Source organism: Lytechinus variegatus, chromosome 13, assembly GCF_018143015.1.
Source record: "Lytechinus variegatus isolate NC3 chromosome 13, Lvar_3.0, whole genome shotgun sequence".
Taxonomy (NCBI): domain Eukaryota; kingdom Metazoa; phylum Echinodermata; class Echinoidea; order Temnopleuroida; family Toxopneustidae; genus Lytechinus; species Lytechinus variegatus.
In genome coordinates, this window is record NC_054752.1 from 14,000,588 (window position 1) to 14,025,655 (window position 25,068).

The 25,068-nt window shown below is 36.8% G+C and overlaps 1 protein-coding gene across 1 annotated transcript; it reads right to left on the reverse strand.

Moving 5' to 3' along the window:
• Window positions 1-796: 796 nt before the first annotated feature.
• LOC121426715 (3-oxoacyl-[acyl-carrier-protein] reductase FabG-like) lies at window positions 797-9,883 on the reverse strand. Its single transcript, XM_041623089.1, has 9 exons — window positions 9,702-9,883; window positions 7,181-7,320; window positions 6,528-6,620; window positions 5,978-6,116; window positions 5,302-5,342; window positions 4,841-4,910; window positions 4,142-4,178; window positions 3,508-3,556; window positions 797-2,437 (listed from the first exon to the last, which is right to left on the reverse strand). The coding sequence occupies exons 1-9, from the start codon at window positions 9,739-9,741 to the stop codon at window positions 2,276-2,278; spliced, it is 771 nt and encodes a 256-aa protein (XP_041479023.1). The 5' UTR covers window positions 9,742-9,883; the 3' UTR covers window positions 797-2,275.
• Between the last annotated feature and the right edge of the window lie 15,185 nt (window positions 9,884-25,068).

Genomic DNA, 25,068 nt, shown 5'->3' on the forward strand with positions numbered 1-25,068 from the left:
TGTTTCACCATCAGAAAAAGCAAACAAGAGACATTTTGAGGGTATTTCATAGTCCATCAAAGGGAAAGTTGTTCACATGTGACATCACACATCCTTGTCGCATTGCCAATGGGAGGATCTCCATAGCATTAGTGATTGCAATATTCAAATGCCATAAATTTCTCACTGTTTGTCCGATTTTTCTCAAACTTTCTTTGTTCTTATTCTTTGATTTTTCTGTTTCGACACAAGCCTATACTTGTTCCAAAGGTTTCATTCCCCTTTAATTAAAGTAATAATAGTAATAATAGTAAAGGAGGCGCGATAGCTCAGTCGGTAGAGCGGGGGATTCGTATTCCGGTGACCCTGGTTCGATTCCCACTTGGTGCGCTAGTAGTGCCCTTTGGTAAGGCATTAATCCTCAGTACCAGGTCCTTCGGAGGGGACCTTAAGCCGTCGGTCCTCTGGTTGCTTGCTCACAATCATTCATGCTTTCTTAGCAATCAGGTAAAAAATCACCACCAATCAATCAATCATAATGATTGATATGGGACTGCTTGCATTGACTAAACATGCAATCAATAGTAACAAAATCATTGTAGGCATAAGATCAATCACTGAACTTTTTGTAATGGGATCATTGCAATTTTTTTCGCTTTTATCAGAGCGATAGTGAGTATGAACTATGAAAGGTGGGTTCTATAATTGTCAACTTAACAAAAAATTGTTCAATTGAATTCAACACCATTTAATAATTCTAAATTTTCTCTTAGTTGATAAGAAACATGATAATAATATACCTTGTAATAAAAAGCATGTACGCCTCCGCCATCCTTTTCAAATTGCTTCTTCATAAATAGTCATGATAGTTATAATATTATAACAATGATATTGATAATGATTTATGCATGCACTACTGCTTGGCTTGTGCATGGTGACTCAAAGTTTGAAACAAGATTAAAACGTTAAAAACCCTTGTATTCAGAAACGATTCTTTTTTCCCCAAAAAAATGAAAGTAAAGAGGCTATACATTGTATTTTTAAGTGATTTTATTCTAAAATTCAACATAAAATGTAACCAAATATAGCGGTTCATTGTGTTCTTGAGAATATTCTCTTTCCGAATTCTGATCTGAAATATTAGTATATTATTTGCAAGCGACAGATTTACAATGTCACATTAGACATTTATAGTTGACGTATCTTTAAAACTAGTTTAATATCTTATATTCTTCAAAGTGCATATGGTAATGATCTATTATGTCTGAGTGCAATATTTGTTTGTGGAAATGAATGAAGAACATATTTTTGAACTTTTAGTCTATCAAATAAGTCAATGAAGATGATGTTAATGTGCCCCAACTGGCAAATTTCAATAGTTTTATTAAATATATTTCAAAATTCTCTATTCATCAATCATTTACAGAGGCGGTTTCCACAGTGGATATTCAACTATATTTCCATTTTATATGTCATTCTGTTATATTACATATCGGTAGGTCTTGTCATAAGTTAACTCGGGTTTAAGTCCAGTCGTACAATAACATGATAATATTTCTATGGACTGTTGCCAGGGCAAATGGTGACACGATACTTGCTCCTGGGACGTTTGCTCCGGTCTTTATATCTCAGATGTCACACAGCAAAAACTCCGGTGTTGATTTAACACCAGCCCCGAATCTATCTATGTCCACACCAGAGAAGTATTGAAACAATACCAGTTTTGAATCAAACCGATGCTAACCGATACATTACTAAAGAACCGATAGCAATTGGTGTTGAATAAACACCTATCCGGTGTTAGACTAATACCAAAACTGGTGTTGTTTAACACTTCTGTGATAGATTCCGGGCTGGTGTTAAATCAACACCGGAGTTTTTGCAGTGCACAGTGTTAGAGTTTGATAAGATTGTAATATAGCTTTTTTTTGTTCAGAATAAAGTAAAGATAAGGATTATAAGCTTTATTTAATCGTGTAGGTTAGATTTTATGTTTGGCTTTACGTGTAGATTTTCCATTGGAGCAAATTCCATGGAACCTGACTAATATTCATGACAAAAAAATTAAATATCAATTTGTATTTCATTTCTTCTCCTTATCTGATTGACATCTTTCCAAATTAGTAAAAATTGAAATGTTATTTAATTTGTTTCTGCGCTGATCCAACAAAACATGGAACTTGTGCTACCGTGCCTATAGCATTTTAACATATTTTGTTGATGGTGTTAATGCTTCTTAATATGATTTAGCGTGATATCAGCATTGAACTTAAATTCAGCCTTGAATTGACCATCTCTAAATTGGCACCTTGGCGGTATGAAGACCATTATCCACACAGATAATCTCGCCTGTTATGAATCGACTCTCGTCAGATACGAGAAAGCTGATGGTTTTCAGCACGTCATCAACGGTAGGGGGAGGTTGATTGAGTGGTGCCTGCCGCGGTTCTTCGTATATCTGTTGAAATGAACGGTAAACAGATCGATAAGGCATAATCCTCGAATAGTCATATAACATGTATTCGAATAGTTGTGGATACTGTATTCAAATCGTTCGAATATTCGAATATCATAAGTGGCGCACGGGCTGAAAATGCCCCCCCCCCCCCGTGTCTGCAATGCTGTTGAATCTCATAGTTATTTAACAGTTTAAGAACGGTGCTTAGAATTATTGAGGACTGAGTATTTAAAATCATGTTGTTTAATATTTTAAACACTCACACACTCATACCCTTGTTTAAACTGATTAAATAACTACTGTAAAATTCATATATACCTCACTTACATTTGCCCTACTGCCCCGTACGGCGAGTCGAAAACAGCCGTTTTATTCATTTTTATTCAAACCACCTATATATAGCTATTACAAAAACAATGTTAAAACGGCTGTTTTCGAATCGCCGTACGGCCACCGAAGAGTAAATGTGACCGAGGTAATAGTAAACAATGTTGTATAAAAAATTAAACGGCGTTTTTACTGTTTATTTCGTGCTACAGTGCCAATGAAATGGCAATTCCAATTATCGAAGATGATAAACCCATGATGCTAGATCATGTCTTTAGAGATTTCTGTAAAATTTACATTATATGACACGTTTTGCCATGGCAATTGACAGATCAAAAGTTAGCCTGTATTGCTTTGGGACTATGAAAAATACTATGTTTTCACTTTGGGACGAATATTTGAATATTGGGTGTAAATTTTATTTTTTGTATTTGTGCTACCCCACACCCCCCCCCCCCCGTTTCCTTGAGAAATAGATGTGTTTGAAATTACTGAAATAGAACTTAGATAGAAGAGTTGAGAAATAAAATGAATGATTAAATTTCTAAAGAAAAAAAAGAGAATCAATGGTGGTCGTTTCATTCATTGATGTGTGTTTCGTCACTAATACCGTATAATGATAAAAAAATCACCAAGATTCGTAGGTTTTTGTTTAAAAAATAATTATTATTCTGTCTATATCAGCCTATATATATATATATATATTTGTCATAAGAGCAGATTGACAAGACGGTAGCTCTTACCTCAGTTGGTGGAGGCTCCAAAAGACTCTCAAAAACATTAAATGACGGACTGTAAAAAGAAAAAATGTGTCACAAAAATTATTTCTTAAAAAAATGCACTGCAGACAAAATATTACGTTCATTGCAGAGTTTACTCGTTTTAATGTGACTTTTTTAACGTATACATTAATCTGCTATTGTTAGGTTTACTTTGTGTATACCTAATTTACTTTTGTTGTAATTGTATGTGATTTTTATATGTAATTTTTTTATATCATCACTCATAGGCCTTCTTAGGCCGGCCGTCGGCTGACAGGTGTGATTTTTTTAAATAAAGAATGAACTACTACTACTGCTACTACTACTATGCATGCCAAGCTACACTTTATAAAGAATCAAGACTTTTTATAGCTTATTATAAAGAGAACGTTATGTACATACTATATTATTTATAATTATGAAGAGTTCTCATCTGATATTAGATTTCCGTTACAACCAATCAGCCTCTCCATCACTCACTTCCTCCTGCCCCTCCCCCATCGCTCTATCAATTTTCTGTCCCCCCCCCCCCTTCTGTACATCTTTATCATAAATATACTATCTTTCTTCATAATTCTATTTCCATCTACATTTTTTTTAATAGAATATCACTTACCTTACAGCATTGACACGTACTCCCTTTGGAGCAAGTTCTATAAAAAAAAAATAGGATGTACATAAAGGGGGATCCATTCTGACGTCAAGATGGATTTGATTAAATCGAAGAACGCGGAACTACTAATGAATTAAGGTTCGGTGAAATCAATCGATTAAAGGACAAGAATGTTTTGATTTTTAAGATGATTTTTCCTCACTTACTACATTTCCTATACGCGTATACAAAATTAAGTATATACACCTATCATAAATTCAATAGAACTCCATACATTTTTATGATCTACATTAACGGTAAATGAAAATTATCTTTTATAAAAGGGTACTTGTGAAATAAATTGCCCAATTTTATATCAAATTCATAGTTGAAACCAGTTCAAATTTGAATTTATAGAAGCTTAGGTGACCTGACAAAAAGGAAATCGATCTTTGTTATTTTTATATGGATTATGAACAAAATTTAATTGATTCATATAAAAAATTTTCTTGCCATTTTTTGGTTCTTCACAGCATCAGGGTTTATCAAATTTGTAATTTTTTATCAAAGGACAACGTTCTTACAAATCCACCCCTCCCGCTTCTCTCCGTAATAGGAAAGAAACAGGTCATCAATTGATTGCCACATTTTGATCTGCATTCTTTAAAACACTGCTACAAACTTTAGAATCCTACAGGCCCTGTTTTAAATTTGAATACTTACCTAGAGCTGTTGACTGTGTGAAGTAGTTTATTGAAGACATGGCCATGCCAAAGGCTACGAGACTCGGTGACTGTGTTATAGGAATCAATTAGTGAGTGCTGATAATCATGACGTAAATCTATCCAACTTGTACATGCAAGTCAACCCCCCCCCCCCCCCCCCCGATTAAAAAGTGTAGCCCCCTTATGTTTTGGTCAGGTGAATAATTGATGTTTTAATGGAAAATAGACATGGGGAAAAGACTTCTTTTGCAAAATAAATTGTGCTACTAAAAAATATCTAAAACTAAAAATCAAACGATCCAAAAATAAGTATTCATCCTATCCCCTCCCCCTCCCTTGCTCTCACTCTCACACTTGTTCCTCTCACGCTCTGTCACTTTTTACTCCCCCCCCCCCCCTCCCTCTCTCATTCTTTCTGGCCTGCCTTCTCCCTCGTTTACAAGAAACTGTTTCACTTACCGTGCGATGCGCACAACTGCATGAAATATTGATGACCACTCCTGTATTGAAAACAATAATGATAATGGGTTCGGTTGGACAAAAGAGTTGGAATATTCAAGCAGGAAGTCCACGCATTATATATTAGGTGATTACGGATACTGAAGTTAAAAATGTCCAAATTACATACATGTTTATAAACTCGTGCTATATTCAGTCTCCACGAATTCATAATTATCTACCTGAATATACATTGCAATTGGTTATTTATTATGTTCAATATTATTTTCTCATTTATGATGACGTCGACAGTGATAGTGGCGGCGGCGGAGGTGGTGGTGGTGATGGTGATGGGGGTGGTTGTAATGATCACGATTGTGATGACGACGATGATGATGGTAGTGGTGGTGATGATGAGGATGATGATGAGAATGATGATGAGAATGTTGATGATGATGATGATGATGTTGATGATGATGATGATGACGATGATGGCGGTTTTGATGATGATGATGATGATTAAGATTTTCCAATGATGTGTTCTAATCGTGATACTCTGATGATAGTGATTGGTGGGATCGGTATTCTTTTTTTTTCAAGATGGTAACAAGGATCACAGCGAATCACAATTAATGATTATAACAAATCGTGAGCAATGCACATCTATTTAGATCATACAGCAATATAATTTGTTTACCCTCCGTTTTCTCCAAGTATGATACTGCTGCTTTCGTTGCCATGGCAGTGGTCATGGTATTGACTTGCATCGCATCAATGACCGCAGAGGGCGCCAACTCGGATAATCGTCCATAAGATATTTCAACTGCACAGTTCACCTGGAGTTGGGTAGTAACAAGACAGTGTTGAGTCGTACAAACGAAGACAATTTCGGCTATTTCAGTATCTTTTCTCGTCGTTTCCCTTTATTCCAGAAATCGAAATACTTTTATTTTACCATAATTCTTTTTAAATCTTTGGCATCAGAAGGTTGTGATAAAAAAAAAGCTCAACTGACCATATTCTATCATGTATAGATAAATTCAATTAAATGATAGTTATTTATTTTTCAACATTAATAACTATTTATGAAGTTCTGTGAAAGATTTGGCCATTTGGGGCAACCATGGCAATATGGAATGACTCATGTTGGACAGTAATAAATCGGGTAAGCTTGCATTCCGAAACTTCAAGTTAAAGTCTATTGAGGCCTAGTTCGTTACTTCTCTACCAAACAAAAGTAAACTTACCAGTATGTGCATTGGTCCCAATTTGTCCGAAATCTGAGAAAGTGCATTCTCAACATCAGATTCTACTTGTAGATTACACTCGACTGCCAAGACCTGTGACAAAATTGATTCAGAAATGCTCTACCTTTCAAAATTAATGTAAACTTCCAATTATTTTACAGTAGGCCTCTTAAAACACAAAAGGCAGAAAGGGTGGGAAAAGAGGAGTAAAAACTTTTCCACCCTTACTCAAAGGTGATTAACCCCTTCAACCCATTTCATGTCTTAGATTGTATCCAAACCTATTTCAAAATAATAGGCTTATCTTTGTTTGATCCATAACCATGCAAGGGGGTATTTTCCATTTATTTTTAATCCGAATTTTGACTTAAAGATATTCTGTTATGATATTCTATGGTTAAATTATAAAAAAACACCCTTGCTCTCAGCAAGTTTTTATTTTACCATATTTCAATCACCATGCCCATTTCTCTGTCAGTTTTATTGTGAAGTCAACGAGCACTTATGTACTTTCGCACCAACAACTCTGACTAATTACACCAATTCCTCTAAAGGCCTTGATGGTTTTTTTTCCATTTCTGTTTTATTTTCTTTAGTTAGGCCTATATATTTATCATTTTAAGGACTCCAAAGCCAAAGAATGTACATCAAACCTGTTTAGAATCAAGTCCATGTCTGATACATTCCCGGGTAATTTCATCAAGCTTTTCCTGGTTCTTCCCAAGAACAGCCACTGAACATCCATGTGAAGCAAAGTGAACGGCCACCGCTTTACCTAGGCCGCCCTCTACGCCTGAAATGACCAGAATTGATTTCCATGAACGATTGACTTGTCAAGAATGAATAAAATGATATTGGTAAGGGTATTCCGTGCCCGTGGAAGCAACGTCATAACTTTCCTTTCATCGCCTTTCTTAATTTCTTAAAGGGATCCTCTAGGCTGAAAATAATATAGTTTGAACAGATAAAGTAAAATCAGACAAACAAAACACTGAAAATTTCATGTTGGCTCAGTGGTTGAGCGTCCGCCTCATGAACGGGAGGTCGTGGGTTCGATCCCTGGCCGAGTCATACCAAAGACTTATAAAAATGGGACCTTCTGCCTTCTTGCTTGGCGCTCAGCATTCAGACTGGAGAAGGGTAATAATAACATATTATGTTATGCAGGGCCCGCTGGAAGAGCAGTCTTATGATTGAAGTGGCTACCCTGGGTAAATAAAACGTTATTATTATTATTATTATCAAAATTGGAGAGAAAATCCTAACAGGGTAATGACTTTAAAGATTTGCATTGCTAAACTTAAGAATTCAAAATAACTTCGTTTTTTGTTTTCAGATTTTTGTGAAAATTTCAGCATTTTGGTCGGTGAATTTTGCTCTATTATTTTCAGTAGTAGTAGTAGTAGTATTATAGTAATAGAAGTACGCTCTAAATTACAGGGATTTAAAATAAGTCCACATGGACTGTAGTTAGGGACCAATCGAATTCCGGATTTAGTTTGAATCCTTAAGATTCATTTTTAAATCTCGAAAGATCTAAATTCAAATCATTTGAGATTTAAGTCTTTAGGATTAAAGCTAAATCCAGAAATCGATTGGTCCCTAACTACAGTCCATCTGGACTTATTTCAAATCCCTGTAATTTAGAGTGTAGTAGAAGTAGTAGTGGCAGTAGCAGTAGTAGTAGTAGTAGTAGTAGTAGTAGTAGTAGTAGTAGTAGTAGTAGTAGTAGTAGTAGTAGCAGTAGTAGTAGTAGCAGCAGTAGCAGCAGTAGCAGCAGTAGTAGCAGTAGTAGTAGTAGTAGTAGTAGTAGTAGTAGTAGTAGTAGTAGTAGTAGTAGTAGTAGTAGTAGTAGTAGTAGTAGTAGTAGTAGTAGTAGTAGTAGTAGTAGTAGTAGTATAGTAGTAGTAGTAGTAGTAGTAGTAGTAGTAGTAGTAGTAGTAGTAGTAGTAGTAGTAGTAGTAGTAGTAGTAGTAGTAGTAGTAGTGTAGTATAGTAGTAGTAGTAGTAGTAGTAGTAGTAGTAGTAGTAGTAGTAGTAGTAGTAGTAGTAGTAGTAGTAGTAGTAGTAGTAGTAGTAGTAGTAGTAGTAGTAGTAGTAGTAGTAGTAGTAGTAGTAGTAGTAGTAGTAGTAGTAGTAGTAGTAGTAGTAGTAGTAGTAGTAGTAGTAGTAGTAGTAGTAGTAGTAGTAGTAGTAGTAGTAGTAGTAGTAGTAGTAGTAGTAGTAGTAGAGCAGTAGTGTCATTATAAAAAAAGGTTTCGTGAAACATGGGCTTAGCATACTGTGAACTATTTAAAATCTCTGATCGAGTCAGGTTGTGATATAAAAAGAAATTACAAATTCCAAATGACTTTTTGATTTGGCCCGTGATTTGGAAACCTTGTCATTGAAAACATATTTAGTGTGATTAACGGTGGATTCTTTAGAAAACATAAATCATATACAAACCAGTTCCCTGTCATGAAAGTTTATACTTTACTTTATTCGCGCAAAGGATTTGCCCAAAAAGCGCACTTGGCATGAAACACAGATTGACTTATATATTCGTCTACTCTTGCCAACTTTTTTCTTTCTTTCATACCAAAGAGTAGTTTGTATGTATTGCAGGCCTATATTTCTTTAGATTGGAATGGCTTTTCGTGGACGGTATGGGCAAATCTCCTTAAGAAAGTAAATGCCAGACATTTTTTTAATAGGCCAAGTTATTTTGAGACCATTTCATTTATTTCCGCTTTGATTGATCAAGTTGATCATAAGAAGACAGATATGTAATAAACGCATTCTAAATAACAAAAGCTAGTAAATACTGCTATCGTCACTTTATCAAGAAATTCACACCGTATTCCAAAAATGTAATTTTATAAAACAAATGCATGTATATTCCATTGACAAAATGTAATTAAAAACATTATTCACTACAAAGGGTGTAAGCCTACCTATAATATTATCCTTCCCTAGATTCAAATATTCAGGTATAAAATTCTTTCTTTAGTTTAATCTTGTTGAGCCCCTGTGTTGAGCATTTTGGCCGATAAAAGATATTCCTGTGTATTTTGATATATTGAATAATTGAAATAACATGGCCGAAATGTGTTTTCTTTTTTGATGTTGTCGGTTTTTTTAACTCGAGTTAAATTGAAGCATACATGGGTGAAAGGAAAAGAGTTATCTTACCCACTACGACTGCGGTTTTCCCTTGCAAGTTCACATTCATTATCCTTCCGAGTAAGTTCACCACATTCCACAGCAGAGAGTGAGTAGTGGAATGATATAGTCAACCACTCATAGAGTATCCGATTTATCAAATGAGGCTGGTAGTATTTTTCTCCATGCACGCTTCTCATGAGTAGAATATGCTGGTAGAGCGGGCGTTATAGATTATATTCCAATGTGATGGTGGATTTTTAGACCCTAACTGATAATTATACACTGTATTTCAATTTCAACTTGATATATACATCGTCTCTCCTTGAAGCTCGGAACGTAATCTTGAAGCTATATGATTCTCCCGGGGGGGCCACTTCCATTCACGAGTGGATACCATGCGCGACCATGGGGTCTCGAAAAGCACCCTAAACACGTAATTTCCATTTTCTGAAAATGCACCCCTTAACAAGTATTGGCGTTTGAAACCCTACCCTTTACAAGTATTGGAAACAAAACGATACTCTTGGCAAATGTTCCCTGAAATGAACCCCTAAACAAGTAAAGGAATGTTTTATTGTTACGGGTCCTTCGGTCGTCGGCTTGACCTTATTTGGTTTAGAACGACCCCACCTTCGATCTACACCTCGCGCAAATCGGACCCTAAACACGAAGTGTTGGGGCAAAAAAGACATCCTTTATAAAACATTCTATCTTTGTTTTATCATCCCCGCAAATTCGACCCTAAACACGTAATTTTCCTTGCGAAATAGATACCCTTTTTTCATTATTTTTGTGTTTTTGACACCCTTATCACGTTACGTACGTAACGTGCCCTATCGTGAAAAAGACATCCTTTTTACGTGTTTTTTTGGTCGCGCATGGTATCCACTCGTCAATGTAAGTGGCCCCCCCCCCGGGATAATTCTCTCTAAAACAATACTCGAATTTGAATGATGGTGGTGATGAGGATGATGCTGCTGCTAGCTACTGCTGCTGATGATGATGATAGTAATAATAACATAATAATGATAATAATAACAATGATAATAATGATAATAAAGACAATAATAATGATAATAATAACGATTATGAATTAAATGCAACGTTTATGGATATTTTTCAAGCTTGTATGTCGTTTAATTACCTTTAAAAATAATAAATAGTGAGACTATTTTACAAGTAGGATTTTTCTTCAAATTCGTCTGTTTGTTGTTTTCCCTTTTTAGAGAGGTAAAAAGTCAAAGTTTGTTTCTTGAATATTTCAAGCTATTAAATATTTTTTTAAAACATCAGGTAAACAACAAAGGCTGATTCTAAAACAATAAATTGAATGGTTATGTCATAAATAAATCTATTCGTATTTCTCTATATGAAAATTTTAACATTCCAATACCCAGGCCGGTGGAAATACAGAGGCTAAGAGCCGATGGGAGCAGGCAAGGGGGGGGGAGGGGTAAAGGGAACTTGGTCAGCATATATGTTCCCATATTTTAGGACAGATGCTAAACTCTACTTTCCTGTTACAACTATGGCTCTTTGTTTGCCCCACCCTCGATCTTTTTGTGAATAAGAATAGAATTGCGTTCTTTCTTGCGCGAACCATTTGAAAAGAATAATTAAGTATTTTGGTACTTCCACTTTTCATCTAGGCTGTTGTTAATGTAAAAACCATTTCATTTAAAATTGATCCATTAATTCATATCAAATCAAACACGAACACTAACCCACATATTCGCCAAGGAGCTAAAAATCCAGGATGGGGGAGGGGGAGTAGGGGGTGATATGCGACCAACGTGACCCGAAAAGGGTTTTGAAATAAAGGTGGGGGGGGGAACAATATTTAAAAAGAAATCTATAAACATGGCAGCCCATTTTCTGCGTCTCCTTTTTAACAGAATAATTTAATTGGGTAGTGAGCATATCCCCCCAAATATTATGTGCCTTAACTATATGGCCTAAATCCCATTTCTTGAGATTCGACTCATGTGAAATGCAGGGGCAGTGCAACGGTTTTCAAAGGTGGGGGGAGGTGCTGACCATGCAAGAAATCTTAATCATAATTTATGGTCATTTTTCCGCTTTTGTTCACGGTTTTGGAAAAAGGGGAGGGGATGGGACTGAAGCCCCCCCCCCCCCGCTTCCGCGGCCCCTGAAATGGATCTCCGATTTTCCGAGAAATGCAGTCCAAAGCTGAAATTCCCCTAAATATAGGTCAGAATGTTCACAGTCTGCACCCCATATCTGGGAAATAATTATATATATAGTAATGATTCCCCCTCCCCTCGCCCCACGAAATCCTGCAAAGTCGATCCCAAAGGCGCCCCATCACCCCCACTTTTTTTTTTTTGCTGGGTGTCCACGGTGACCTGACATTTGATCAGACTAGAGCGGTCATTTTTAGATTCAAATCGATGGTTTGTCAGAAGTCTATTCATTTCAAAACAAAAAGGAAAAAAAAAGATACCGGTATATGAATTAATACAAAATATTGGACAAATCTCGATTGATCACGCCCTTTTTACGGGCTGTTTTTTTTTTCTCGTAGAGGGCTCACCAAATATTGAATTCGTACTTTTTAGCCATATGTTGTACTTTCCGTATACTGATTGAGTCAGTACGTGACATTTCATATCAATAGTACGTGAAATTAAGCCACTGAGAGCTAGTTTCGATCAGTTCGATCAACACAGCATCACACCAAGTATCTGCAATTTTCGTTGATGATGCCGAGATGGATCTGAAAATATACCGTTCCCAAGTTTAAATGTGTTTAATTATTGTTTCTGCTATCCTGTGGTTGCCTAGATCATACGTTGGCGTAAATTCTGCATTAGGTAAGCTAACATGATGTCTTGATGAGTGTTTGAGAGTAGAGATCCTCGTCACAAAGACTCGGCCAAGAACTTATAGTGGCACACGCAATTCTTCTACACATATATCCAATAGGAATACCACGAGTCCGTGTTGAATGAATTGATCTCAAATTGAACGTGAATCTTTTTTACATGTAGACTGTTGTTGATTGTTCGGTGCTACTGCTAGACTCTAATCATGCCTGGTGGTATACCCAGTTGTTGTGTGTCCGGGCCGGATGGGTTACTTGTGTGTCCGTACGATCAGTTTAGAAAGTCATTTGGAAAAATTTACAAGCCAAGTTTGAGCAATTTTTGGGTACAAAATGTTAGGAAACATTATAAAATAGAAGATGATTACAAATATTGAATTCATATTTTTACTTAGGGTAATGATTGTAATCCAAAGACAAAAAAAGAACGCTTCAAAAATATAAAGTGTCCGGACACCCCATCCCCCATCCTACCTAATTTCTCATTAAAAAATTAAAGTAAATAGGGCCTAGGATTTTCTTGAAAAACCTCAAGCAGTCATTTTCAGATTGAAAAAAAAATGGTACCCCATTAAGCCTGAGTCGAATCGATTTTAAAATCGGTGTTCGATCGATGTCATCGAACACCGGTGCAGATTTTGCAAAATCGGTGCATCGAAAAAAAAAAAAAACGTCGGCCGGCCGATTCGTTTGGTTTACACAATCAATCATCAAAATATCAGTAATGTCCAACTTTACTACTATACTTACTGGATTTCTATTGCCCCCAAAATGAAACCGATTGAGTAATTATGATGCTATTCACCATTAATTTGAAGTTTATTTCGATCATAGTTCGAGTCTTACTCGTCTGCTCGTGCCGAGATAATTTATGCACGATGAATTCATGAATGGAAGTCATGGCCATCGATCGTGCATGCGCAGTACTGTTCTTTAATCAAACCAGAAAATGGCCGGAAATTGACGCCATCAACGTAAAATAAATCTCGCTTTCATGAACAATATTAATATCATGACCATAGAACATTATTTAATCGTAGTATTTAACAATAATTTACTATGATAATCATTTATATGAATTTAGAGCTTGATGCGAAACGTTTGTATTTCGTTTCAATTTTCAATGGCGGACATCTCTTCTTCTTCCAGGCTGGTACAGTCCGCCACTGGCGTATTATCGTACCTTGTGTTTGTCAAGTGTTGAGTGTACAGTGCAAGTAAAAACAAATTCTACAATGGACTATATCATGTCTATGTGCAGCTAAAAAACCAGACTGAAGCTTGACACACTGCACCTCCAGCTTGAAAGGCTCCAATGAAGTGCAGTTGACAGCTACAGGTGGTAATGAATTCCACAGCCTGATAGCGTCTTGATAAAAAGATGTTTGGAGAAATCGTGTCCTTGCATAGGGAACCAGGAGTTTTTGTGGGTTTCCCCGAGTGCGTGGGGCTGTTACTGGAATGAGATTGGCGGACGGAAGATCAACCAAGCCATGGAGTATGCTGTATATCATATAAACTTTCTGCTGAGCTCTCCTCTCTTGAAGACTTGGCCACTGAAGCTGATGAAGCATAGATGTTACGCTGCTTGTGCGGCGGTAGTCATCTATGACAAAACGGACAGAACGCCTCTGTACCATTTCTAACTTTCTGATGTTCTCCTGTGTGGATGGGTCCCAAACTACCGCAGCATACTCCAAGACAGGGAGTATCAGAGTCTTGTAAAGTAACACCTTTGTCTTTGGTGGACAGGCCCTCATGTTCCTCTGCAGAAAGCCCCGTACAGAGTTAGCCTTCTTGGTGATTGCATCCACATGATGATTCCATTTCAAGTTGCTCTGCAGATTAACTCCCAAATACTTGGTGGAGTCCGTTACCTGTAAGCGCTCCCCATGAATGTCATAAGGAAAGGACACTATGGATGTTTGTCTCTTATTTGAGACATGCATGACGATCGACTTGACTTCTTGAGTCGAGCTAGTGCACTTGTATAAAAAAAATAATCATCACGTCAGGATTGATTCTCGAACATTGTCTACATGCAAAAATCTGTTCAAGTTCGTAATATCACCATATAATAACATTTTACATGACAAAACAGAGAAAATGGCGTTTGATTTTTTTACCCATCAATTTGAAACTAGTTTGTGCCCAACTTTGGGCTCTGATTTCATGAATGGGAAAATATGTCATACGTCATCGAACACGCATGCGCATTGTGCTTATTTTCTCGGAGCTTGGAGGAGACGTCCAGAGATGGAATAACAATAGAAATAATCCCAGTATTAATTCTTCCATATGAACATAACATACTTTGCTGACATCGTCAATATTCTTAGTATGACCATAAAATCTTGTTAAATCGTAATAATTTAGATGAATTTAGGGCTCGATTCGAACCATTCGTATTTATTTTGATTGCATGATCAATTACGTCTAAGAAACTGGATTGTCATTATCAGGATTAATTCTCGAACATCGTCATAACTCATATTCCACAATCTTTCCTCACAATCGTTATATCAGCATTGAATAGCAATTCAAATGACCATCCAGAGAAAATTACGTATTTATTCCCATAAATTTATTTGGAGCTCATTTTGGATCCAACTACACAATCTCAGGCAAGTTACAGCGCTCTCCGTTAATTGCACTTGTTTGCTGGCGCTGACGTCAAGCACGCCTGTCGTTTCGGGAGAGTGAGTGTACGGAGCTGGTGAATGGACTGCGAATGCTAGTCGACCGAAAATCATTCGGATCGACTCTGCGTGATTCATGTCTTTATTATTGTTTCATTTTGAACTTATATGTTGTCATCTGCAAATATCATTGTTGAAGATATTTTGGGAAGAATTCTGCTTTGGTCCCCGGCCTTTTTGTGTGTTTTGTGATCATGGAAAATACAAACGAACTTTGCTCTGTCATCTGCTTGTGCAACGCTCACCCGGCCAACGCCAGCGCATACCGTCAGTGCGTAGTGCATATGCAAAGCGCATCGACGCAAAAACAAAAGACTACATTTTCCCCGCCTTCAATATTCGATGCATCGATGTTCGATCGAATTAGAGCTGTCGAACACCGGTTTTCAAAATAATCGATATGACTCAGGCTTATACCCCATGTCTGCGCACTCATTCACTTTGCACATGCATGATTCAGGGATTTTGATGAGAAAGGCTGCATTTTGAGGCCGTCACATGAAATGCCAGCTAAATTCATTATTTTTTCACCATTTTGAGTCGGATTTTTCTATCTGTCTATCACTCTATGTATTGCATGTGTAAAGTTTGTGCTCGTGTGTATCTTCTTTTACTAGAATCCTGCAGATACGCATGTGCGCAGACAAGGGGGATTGTGCAGAATTGGCCTGGGGAACTTGCCATAACATGATAAAGGAAATTCTCTCGTCAAAGTCGGCCGGTGCGAAAGTTGACTACCATTGTTTGTACCAATAATTAGTTACCATGGCATGACTAGATCTAGTCTACGGTACTGCAGCTGCTTCTTCAAGGCCCTAGACCTGGATCTAGTCGTAGAGGGTCTACAGTAAGACCGAAGCCAAGTGGATCTCTCTGCCTATTGGCAGTTGCGAAGGGATGCGATGTCTGAATGAGAATTCGACCCAGATCCAACCAAAATACAGCTGTTTCAGATATTTTCAGAAAATTGGTGGGCATATATTGACCTTGAAATGTGATCGAGAGACTTGCTATGACATTTGCGAACAATTCCTGGTGATGAAATGCTCTCGATGTCGGCTGGTGCAAAACTGCATTAGCACCTTATTGTTCCTACTCATCCCAGACTGCCCAAACTAAAAGAAGAATAAAAATTGGAGCAAAATTTCTAATCCAAACCAAAAAGCAAGGGCCCTCCCCCCCCCATGAAACCATGACAATATCCTGTCATGTCTGTCTGTCAAGAAGGAAAAAAAAATAGTGATGATGTTGCTCCATGTGTGTGTTTGTGTGTGTATGAGGGATTTAGATCAATCTTTTTACTGCTCATTTACGACTGGGACTGATCACTAATGTAGTGAATCACATGGATGTGTAATTTTTTCATGACTGGGGTTCTCTTCTAGGCTGAGGCTATAATTCCTGGGTCTAATTCCCCCATCCAAGAGATGTGACCAGGGCTGTTTGATAAATTATCAACATACATTAGCTAGTCTGCAGGTACAGACCAGGTACAGACCCTGATTGGAACTTTGATCAACAAGTGTGCCTCCACGCAAAGACTAGCACATACAAAAATTGTTGTTCCAATACATAGCAAAATTTGTGCCCAACTTCCAAAGATGAAGCAGACCCTGAGCAAGAGAGCCTTCAGTACTCAAGGCATGAGTAGGCTGCACAATCAGACCCTTATCTCGGGTAAAGGGTTTGTCCAGCAGACTAAGCGCTAGCCTCATTTCCTAACCCTAGTCCCTAAAATAGGACGAACTCACATCAGTTTTTGATTCTTAAAGGTTTTAAAGTCCACCCCAGAAAAATGTTGATTTGAATATAAAATTATAGAGAAAAATCAAAGTACATGTACATGTAATGCTATAAACTTCATCGAAATTGGATGTAAAATAAGAAAGCATATGACATTTTAAAGTTTCACTTATTATTTTTCACAATTCAGTAACATGCAGATGATGTCTTTCACTTTATTTGGTTTTTTATTGTTTGAATTATATACAATGTTTTTTATATTTTCTTTTTACATATTTGACAATAAGGACCAACTTGACTGAACAAAACAATGCTAATTCCAGATGTTCAGGGAGGAATTGTTGTTTCACTCGACAATGAGGAGAAAATTATATGTAAATGTAGTATCTCATATTTCATACAATAAAATGCAAAAGAAATACATGTAGTGAGTGGATGATGTCATCAATCACCTCATTTGCATACCGACGAGGATGTACATTTAGCCTGACTGTTTTGTAAAATTAATGAAATGTTAAATGCCTTGTAGCTTTCTTATTTTACATCTGATTTTGATGAAATTTTCAGTGTTATGCTTGTTGGATTTTTTCTCTTTTTATGCAAATCTACTTTTTGTTGGGGTGGACTTGTCCTTTAAAGGAATTTCCTGAAGTAGTCATTTTAATGTGTCAATAGGAAAGCAGTAATATCAAGCCAGCGTTGAAAGTCAAGTATATAACCAAGAAAGAGTGAAGCAACTTTTTTTCATCAGCTCAGGCTACTAGGTTGTTTGCCTTTACATGTAATTGATAGGTCTCACACCCACTTGTTTTTCCTTGATCATGCAATTAGGTTTATTGACTATTAAATGAACATAGAGCTCAAAGCTGAAGTTGTTCATGAATTGTAATAAAGAAAATATGTTAATTTACAATAAAATTTACACAGGCATGAAAGAAAGACACATTGATACATGCAATGTAAAAAAAAAACACAGTAAAAACAGCATAGTTTAAAGAGAAATTCCAGTAGTTGCAGTAAACACTGATTTCATGAGAAAGTCTGTAAAACCAGGCTTAACTGTCAGAATATCATCGAGGATCTAGATCTTGTACAGTTACATAAACTGAACTTTGTGAAATCTTGAAATCTACGCTGAAAAACGTTCACACTGAAGATCACCAACACAGATAGGCACACGTGGGACAGTGTATTATTATTGCTGGAATAAAGACCCGACGGAAGTGACCGAATCCGCGCTTATTTTGCTTATTTCTCAGCAATTACACAATTTCTCCCAGAATCCTTTGGCACATATTTTTTATTCATACAAACAGACACTTGGGTGGTCATTATATTAGATTCTGTAAAAAGTCATTTTGAGATCGTTACCAAAACTGGAATTTATATTTAATAATTTAGCATATATATATACAACGTTCTCGCCAGGTTCACTCTGACGGTTGTCGGCGCGAAGCGACGAAAGCCGCGCAGGGGCCTCGGTGCGTGCGAAGCACGCACGGGGGAGGGTTCGGGAGGGGGGTGTCCCCCTCCCGCGCGAAGCGCGGTAGCTATCGAAAATATCAATATCGACGAGCTTAGATTGCTGCTAAATGCACCACATTTTATGTCTGTTTAATGCTTCTCCGGCCACACAGCCGTAACAGTTGCGCGAATTGCGATTGAAGCAGAAAGGCAATTACCGGTACTGATAACTTAAAAAGGTGAAAGGAAATGTCAATCTCATTTTATACTTACAGTTCATTGATTTATTCACATTGATGGCATCGATAAATTAAGTCCATTATTTCAATGTTTAGATCGCTACATCCTTGTAAAAGTGCGATTAATTTTGTGAATGCGTGTTGCTTATTATGTCAATGACCGACTACATCTACGGACCGCATGCGTAGCCCTTTGAGCTTGCGCCGCGTCACGCCCTTACGAAATCCAAAGATTGTTCCAACTTTATTTGGAAGCCTCGGAAGATTTCTTCCGAGGCTTCCAAATAATGGACATCGGTATTCATGAGACGGGGTCCCCAATTAACTAATATAATTTGCACGAATTTTTGTTTTGTAAATTCAGATACTCACTGAAACTAACTCTCATAAGATTTCTGTTGATGATGTTTACTCTTATAATCTTTTATCAAGATTATTTTATCACTGTCAATTATTGCTGTGTTTGTTCGTTACTCACCTATAAAATAATGAATGTGCTCATCACGAGCGTGAGAAATATTTTTAGTCATTCATAAAACTTTAGTATTACGATTTTGTTATTAATTGCGATTTATAATGTTTTGAAAGTATAGGTTAATTGATAGGAAAAATATTTTTAGGTAATACAATATGTAGGCCTACAAATACAGCGTATGTGAAAGAGAGAGGAAGAGGGGGGGGGGGGGGGTTGTAGATGTTCGACGGGAGAGAGCGATAGGGGAGGGGTCGTGGCCTGGACAATGACAAGGGGATGTTGAGATCGTGTGTGTGGGATTGGTGAAGAAGTCAATATTCAAAGCGAATATATTTTTTAGAATTCTACTGATGATGATGGCTGAATAATCTTTCTTTACATGTATATTTTGGTGATTTTAAATTCTAAAAATATTTTCTTGCATCATGAGTGGGAAGATCGAGGTACGTGATTCAATAAATTGCATCACAATATCACTTTAGGTGTAGTTTTAAATTTACAGAAATTCACGTTTTAACAGTATTAAAATAAGATTTTCTTAATTGTATAGCACTCATCCAGCGTAAACAACATGAAGAATATTTGAGGTCATGAAATCAGCTGATTCGCACTCAAATAACAGGTTAAAAGGTCACACACGTGGCACACATTCCAGGGTGGGAAATCGGGAAACCCGTTCAAGCACAATGATTGGCTCAAGCCCAAGATAATGAATACTAATTAGATCACGTGCCATCGGCTTTGGGGCGTCTCGTTCACATTCCAACTCATTTCATGAATATCATCCACAGTAATTAGGCTAATGATGTTGTAAAGCTAACTGCACAATGCCGATAGAAAACATAACATCAGTGAAATTGAAAAATTCATCCAACGATATTCAAATTATACTAGCAACTCATTGTGGGCGTAAACAACGAAATACATATCCTCTAAAACGTTCACACAATTCGTACTTAAAATGAATATCTGTGAATGAATTGTCAATCCACTTTGTTGAATGTGTGTACTTCTATCGAAATCTATTGAATCACGTACATGTACCCCTCCCGACCCAAGGTGGATTTTCAATCGCCATAAAGATTATGCAGCCACAATGATCAATCACAGTAGACACATCCGTAAATGAATAGTAATTTCATTCGCTCCGAACATTGACTTCTTTTCGCCAATCCCTCCGACCCCCATAAAGTCACAAACATCCCATAATTTTCATCTACATTGCCCACGACCACCCCCCTTTATTCTTTCTTTCTCCTTCACACAAATCATTTTTTTCAAATAATATTTTATTTTAAATCGTAGTTGTTAAGCAATTGTACAACAAATTCATAAAGCATTCACCGTGATGATAAAAAAAAAACATTTCTCAGGACCGTGACAGGTGCGCTCATTATTCAATTGGCAGGCCATGAGCAATAAAGAACAATACAAATGAAAATACACTGTATATACGTATAAGTCACATTAAAAAGATGAGTTGTAATGAAAACAAATGTGAATGATATTAATAAAGATAATTACTTATGAAAATTGTAACAGATTCAATGAATATCTGAAAAAAAAACATTCGAACTGAATTAGTTTTGGATCCCATAGGAAGACTCGGATCCCCAGATCAAGGATTTTGATGCCATGTGCGATTTGTTTCCTGAATCGTTGCGAGCGCTAGTGCGGTGATACAGAACTTGGTAGACACACCGTCACGAAATTAATCAACACTTTCAAAAGATCGATGTAGAGATCAAGACTTTGGAAATTATGGAGTAAAATCGGAATATAAATGTGAATAAATCATTATGCTGTAAGTAAATGAGTTGGACATTATGTCAATCCATTCCTTTGGCTTTGTCATTATCAACGTGATCTTTGAATAATTTTCTTAATTCGCTCGATCTACGGGAGTGTCATACGAAAAGCATTCAATGAATTCAAGTAGTCGATGTAGCCCCGATGTAGCAAAGGCTGGGACGAGATGAAATTAAAATCCGATCGAATTTTGATGTTATTTTTGACACTTTATTTTTGAAAAAGATAAGTGATAATATCAACTGAAAACTGAAATTCGTAATAATCTAATAATTACATTGCCTAACCCAGTAACCTACGGTACCCCTCTCAACTCACTTTATTTTTTTCCGTATTTACTACCATTTTAAAGACGTAAATAATGTGAGCAATGCGATACGCAAGCGAGGTAAGCATCTTCGCGCTTCCAACAAAAGAGATTGGCCTCGAGTCGGGGTCGTATCGTATACAGCGTAGTGAGTGAGTCAAAGAAATCCCGGGAAGAAATCTTGGACGAAATAATCGTCAAGTTTATTTTAGGATCTGAAAAGCAGATTGTGTTATTTAATATATTCATTTTTTGTAGATCTATTCCTGTTTTACAGTTGTCGGCCACGGTTGTCGGGGAAGTTCACGGTTGTCGGATTTCCTCTGAAAATTTTCAGGGTTGTCGGCGCCCGACAACCGTGACGCGTGGTAGCGAGAACGTTGTTTATATATATGTATATATATATATATATATATACAGTAAAAGATTGGAAAAGGTAAAACACCTGAATTTAAATGCTAGCAAAGATAATGCAATTAAACAGGTTTGAGTCATTTGAAAAGAAAGCAAATCCCAAAGATCATACAGGTGTTTGGATCAGGTACATGTACATGTACATGTATGCTACATTGAATTTTAAAGGGAAACATAACAACCAATAAAAATATGCAACATCGAGTATGTGAGTACTTTCCAAATGTAAACAAAGAACATTTGAAATGCAATGATAGGAAAAGGATATATGTAGCACAAGGAAAACAGAAAGATGAAAAATATAATAGGATTTGAATATGTACCATCAACAGTGACAGTGTGCATATTTGTAACTTGATGAATTTGACGATAGTTTTAAAACAGTAACAAAGAGAGAGAGAGTACATCTTTAATTGTCTGTATTAAAAGAATTTTTAACAAAATAAATCTCATTAATAGGCGGTTTCAAACCGCCTCGATCACAAGAATCCCCGTTAAATTACGGGAACTGTTTTCGGCTAAAAAATACCCGTTAATTATTCCTGCATTCACACCGCCCCGAAACACATCCTTCGGGATAAGTTCCCGAAGTTACGAGCATGCGCATTATGGTCTGATAAGCAGGCAAGGTGCGAAATTCAAAATCACTAGCCCAGCAGCCACCCACGCCGCCGCGCCCAACGACACGCTGGGCTAAAAGTTCCCGTAATTTGCTTTCACATCGCCAAAATACCTGCGACCTTGGAAAAATCCCCACGAAAGTTCTCGTAATTTCGCCAAGTACCTACTATTTAGCGGGTATTTTCTTTCGGGGAAATTACGCGTAGTTTGCTTTCACATTACCAAAATACCTGGTATTTTCTGATCGGGGTAAATTTCCCGATCAGAGAATACCTGGAACTGGTGAACTTCGAGGCGGTCTGAAACCACCTAGTGTATCACTGGTGTGGAATAATGGCGATCCTTAGAATTCAATGTGAAGATTGGCAGAAAGCCAGTCTAGAGTACAATTCAGGAAATATATTGAACTCTTGTTCTTCTGATTATTATTGTTGGGAAATCTTAGCAGGAAGTATGTTATTCACATTTCAAGTTCAGCATTCACTTTTTGAATAGTCAATATTAAAGAGTTTATATGCATGTGTGTATCCCAAATTTACTATTGAATTTTGAATGTTGAAGACATTGATAACGTTTGGTCTTTTTTTTAAACATCCTAAACTTTGATGTGCATTGTTGTTGTACAAGTATTTGATATGGATTTAAAAATAACATTGAAGAAAAAAAGTCAAATTTGTGCAGATAATTTTCAAGATAACTGAAGTACTTCTTAATAATTATTCAGTTATAATGCCAGGAGGGCGTATGACTATTAAGAGTGAAGTACATGTATGACTTTGCAGAGATTTGCTTGAATGCTGACCCCCAAATGATAAGTAACGGGCCATCTTATTCTTATTGATTAATATGCAGTAATGTTCATCCTCTTTATGATTTGATCAAAGTGATCATGCCTTTTGTACTGCACGTGTGACTCTGATGCCATCTTCATGCTGGTTTTCAAATTTATCCCGGTGCTGTCGCGGGACGGTGACACCAATGCATGCACATTACATTAGAAAAGTTACCCCGGCACAGTCCTGGTCCTCCCGGGATAACTTTCATGTACCTGTTAACACTGAAGCAGGTGGTTTTTATGACCTGCATGCGTGTACGTAACAAAACTCAAATACACCGGAAATACTTGAGGGCATGGTTGCTTAAAATCCTCTGCCCATTTGTGATAATACATGACCCATTACTTCTGCAATTATGGAGCTGTCTACTCTTTTAATAAGTTTTGCTATTACTTTCATTATCTTTCAGTTGCAGAGAACAAATTGTTATTTATTACTTTAATATGTCAAAGAGCAGGACTCGTTTCGTGAGAAAATGAAAGAAGTTTTCTCCATGGACATTATGTAGAAATGCATTGGTTTAAAGTAAACTAATCACATCCTGCCGTTGTAGCAGCGTCCCTTCACACTGAAGGTACACTGTGACAATCACGCTGCTATTACTTTTAAAAAAATTATTCTTGAATATTTAAACAGGGTGGCCTGGTCAGCATAAAAAACATATTAACAGGACATTATGAGATACAGAAAAAAGAACAAATAAAAAGTAAAAATACGAGAATAACAAGATAGAAATAGCAAGATAAATAATATAAATATGCGAAACACAATATTAAAAGCTGGTCTTCCTCAGGGCTCTGTCATTATTATAAAAGAAAACATTAAAAAAGATGAATGATTGTTAAAATATAAAGGAAACGTAATACACAGTACTAATAAAGTTAATTTTGGAATAAAAAACCAAGCAGAAGAGATATCGCATCATTTGGTCATTTCATCACTAATTACATCAAGATAAAACAAAACAAAACAAAAGAAAAAAATACAAAAACACAACACATTTTACTATTTAAATATATGGAATAAAGTGTGAGGGAATAACAGAAAGACAAGAAAAGAATAGGAATCGACATGAAGTGTATTTTAGGAATGGCACGGACTGTTGTTTGAGAGAAAAAATTGGTTGCGGAGTTAAAGCAAGGCGAGTTTTAATATTCCGGAATAGTTTATTGCCAGTCCGAGAATTCACAATTTGAAGGCAACACCGCTACAGTCTGAGGGATAGTCCAGATTGGACCTTGTTGTTTGGAAGTGCCCTTTCCCAAAAGCTAACATAGAGGGCACATGTCTCCCAATCTCTAATCAGCGCCAATCCACTCATCTTCGCTCCCCACGGGGAGCGAAGATGAGTGGATTGGCGCTGATTAGAGATTGGGAGACATGTGCCCTCTATGTTAGCTTTTGGGAAAGGGCACTTCCAAACAACAAGGTCCAATCTGGACTATCTGAGGGACAGTCCCGGGACTGTAGCGGTGTTTGAGGCCAGTGTGAAGACGGTATTAATCACACTTTATGAAGCGCCTCACAGTGATTCTGATTATTTTCAGGGCTTTATTGAAAAAAAACACACACTAAGACATGGGTAACAAATAGGAACTTTCAGCATAGATTTTGGAAAGTCAAGTCAAAGTTAAAGCCATCACATGTTTATTGTGTACATCAAAATAATAGATAGTCACAATGAATTTCGTAGTCATACATTCTTTTAAAAATTGTACATGTTAATGCAATGCACAGTGTAATAATCTGTAACAACATGAACGACAGTACAATATAAAGAGTAGTCATGTGGACATAATGTAACAAGTATTATACACACTTACACAGCAACCTTCATACATGTACATACTCTATACAATATTCAAATATATATGTAAAATGAAAAAAGCAACAATTGCTTTCTTTACCTTTTGTTTTTCCTTCCTTCCTTTTTTTGTCTTTC

What these genes read in the sequence shown, in the direction of transcription:
- LOC121426715 (XM_041623089.1), bottom strand. Translation starts at nt 9,741, where the DNA reads ATGAATGTGAACTTGCAAGGGAAAACCGCAGTCGTAGTGG. An exon ending in GAAAACCGCAGTCGTAGTGG is followed by an intron (nt 7,321 to 9,701) that starts GTAAGATAACTC and finishes TGGTCATTTCAG; the next exon opens with GCGTAGAGGGCGGCCTAGGT. An exon ending in GCAGTTGTGCGCATCGCACG is followed by an intron (nt 4,911 to 5,301) that starts GTAAGTGAAACA and finishes CCTATAACACAG; the next exon opens with TCACCGAGTCTCGTAGCCTT.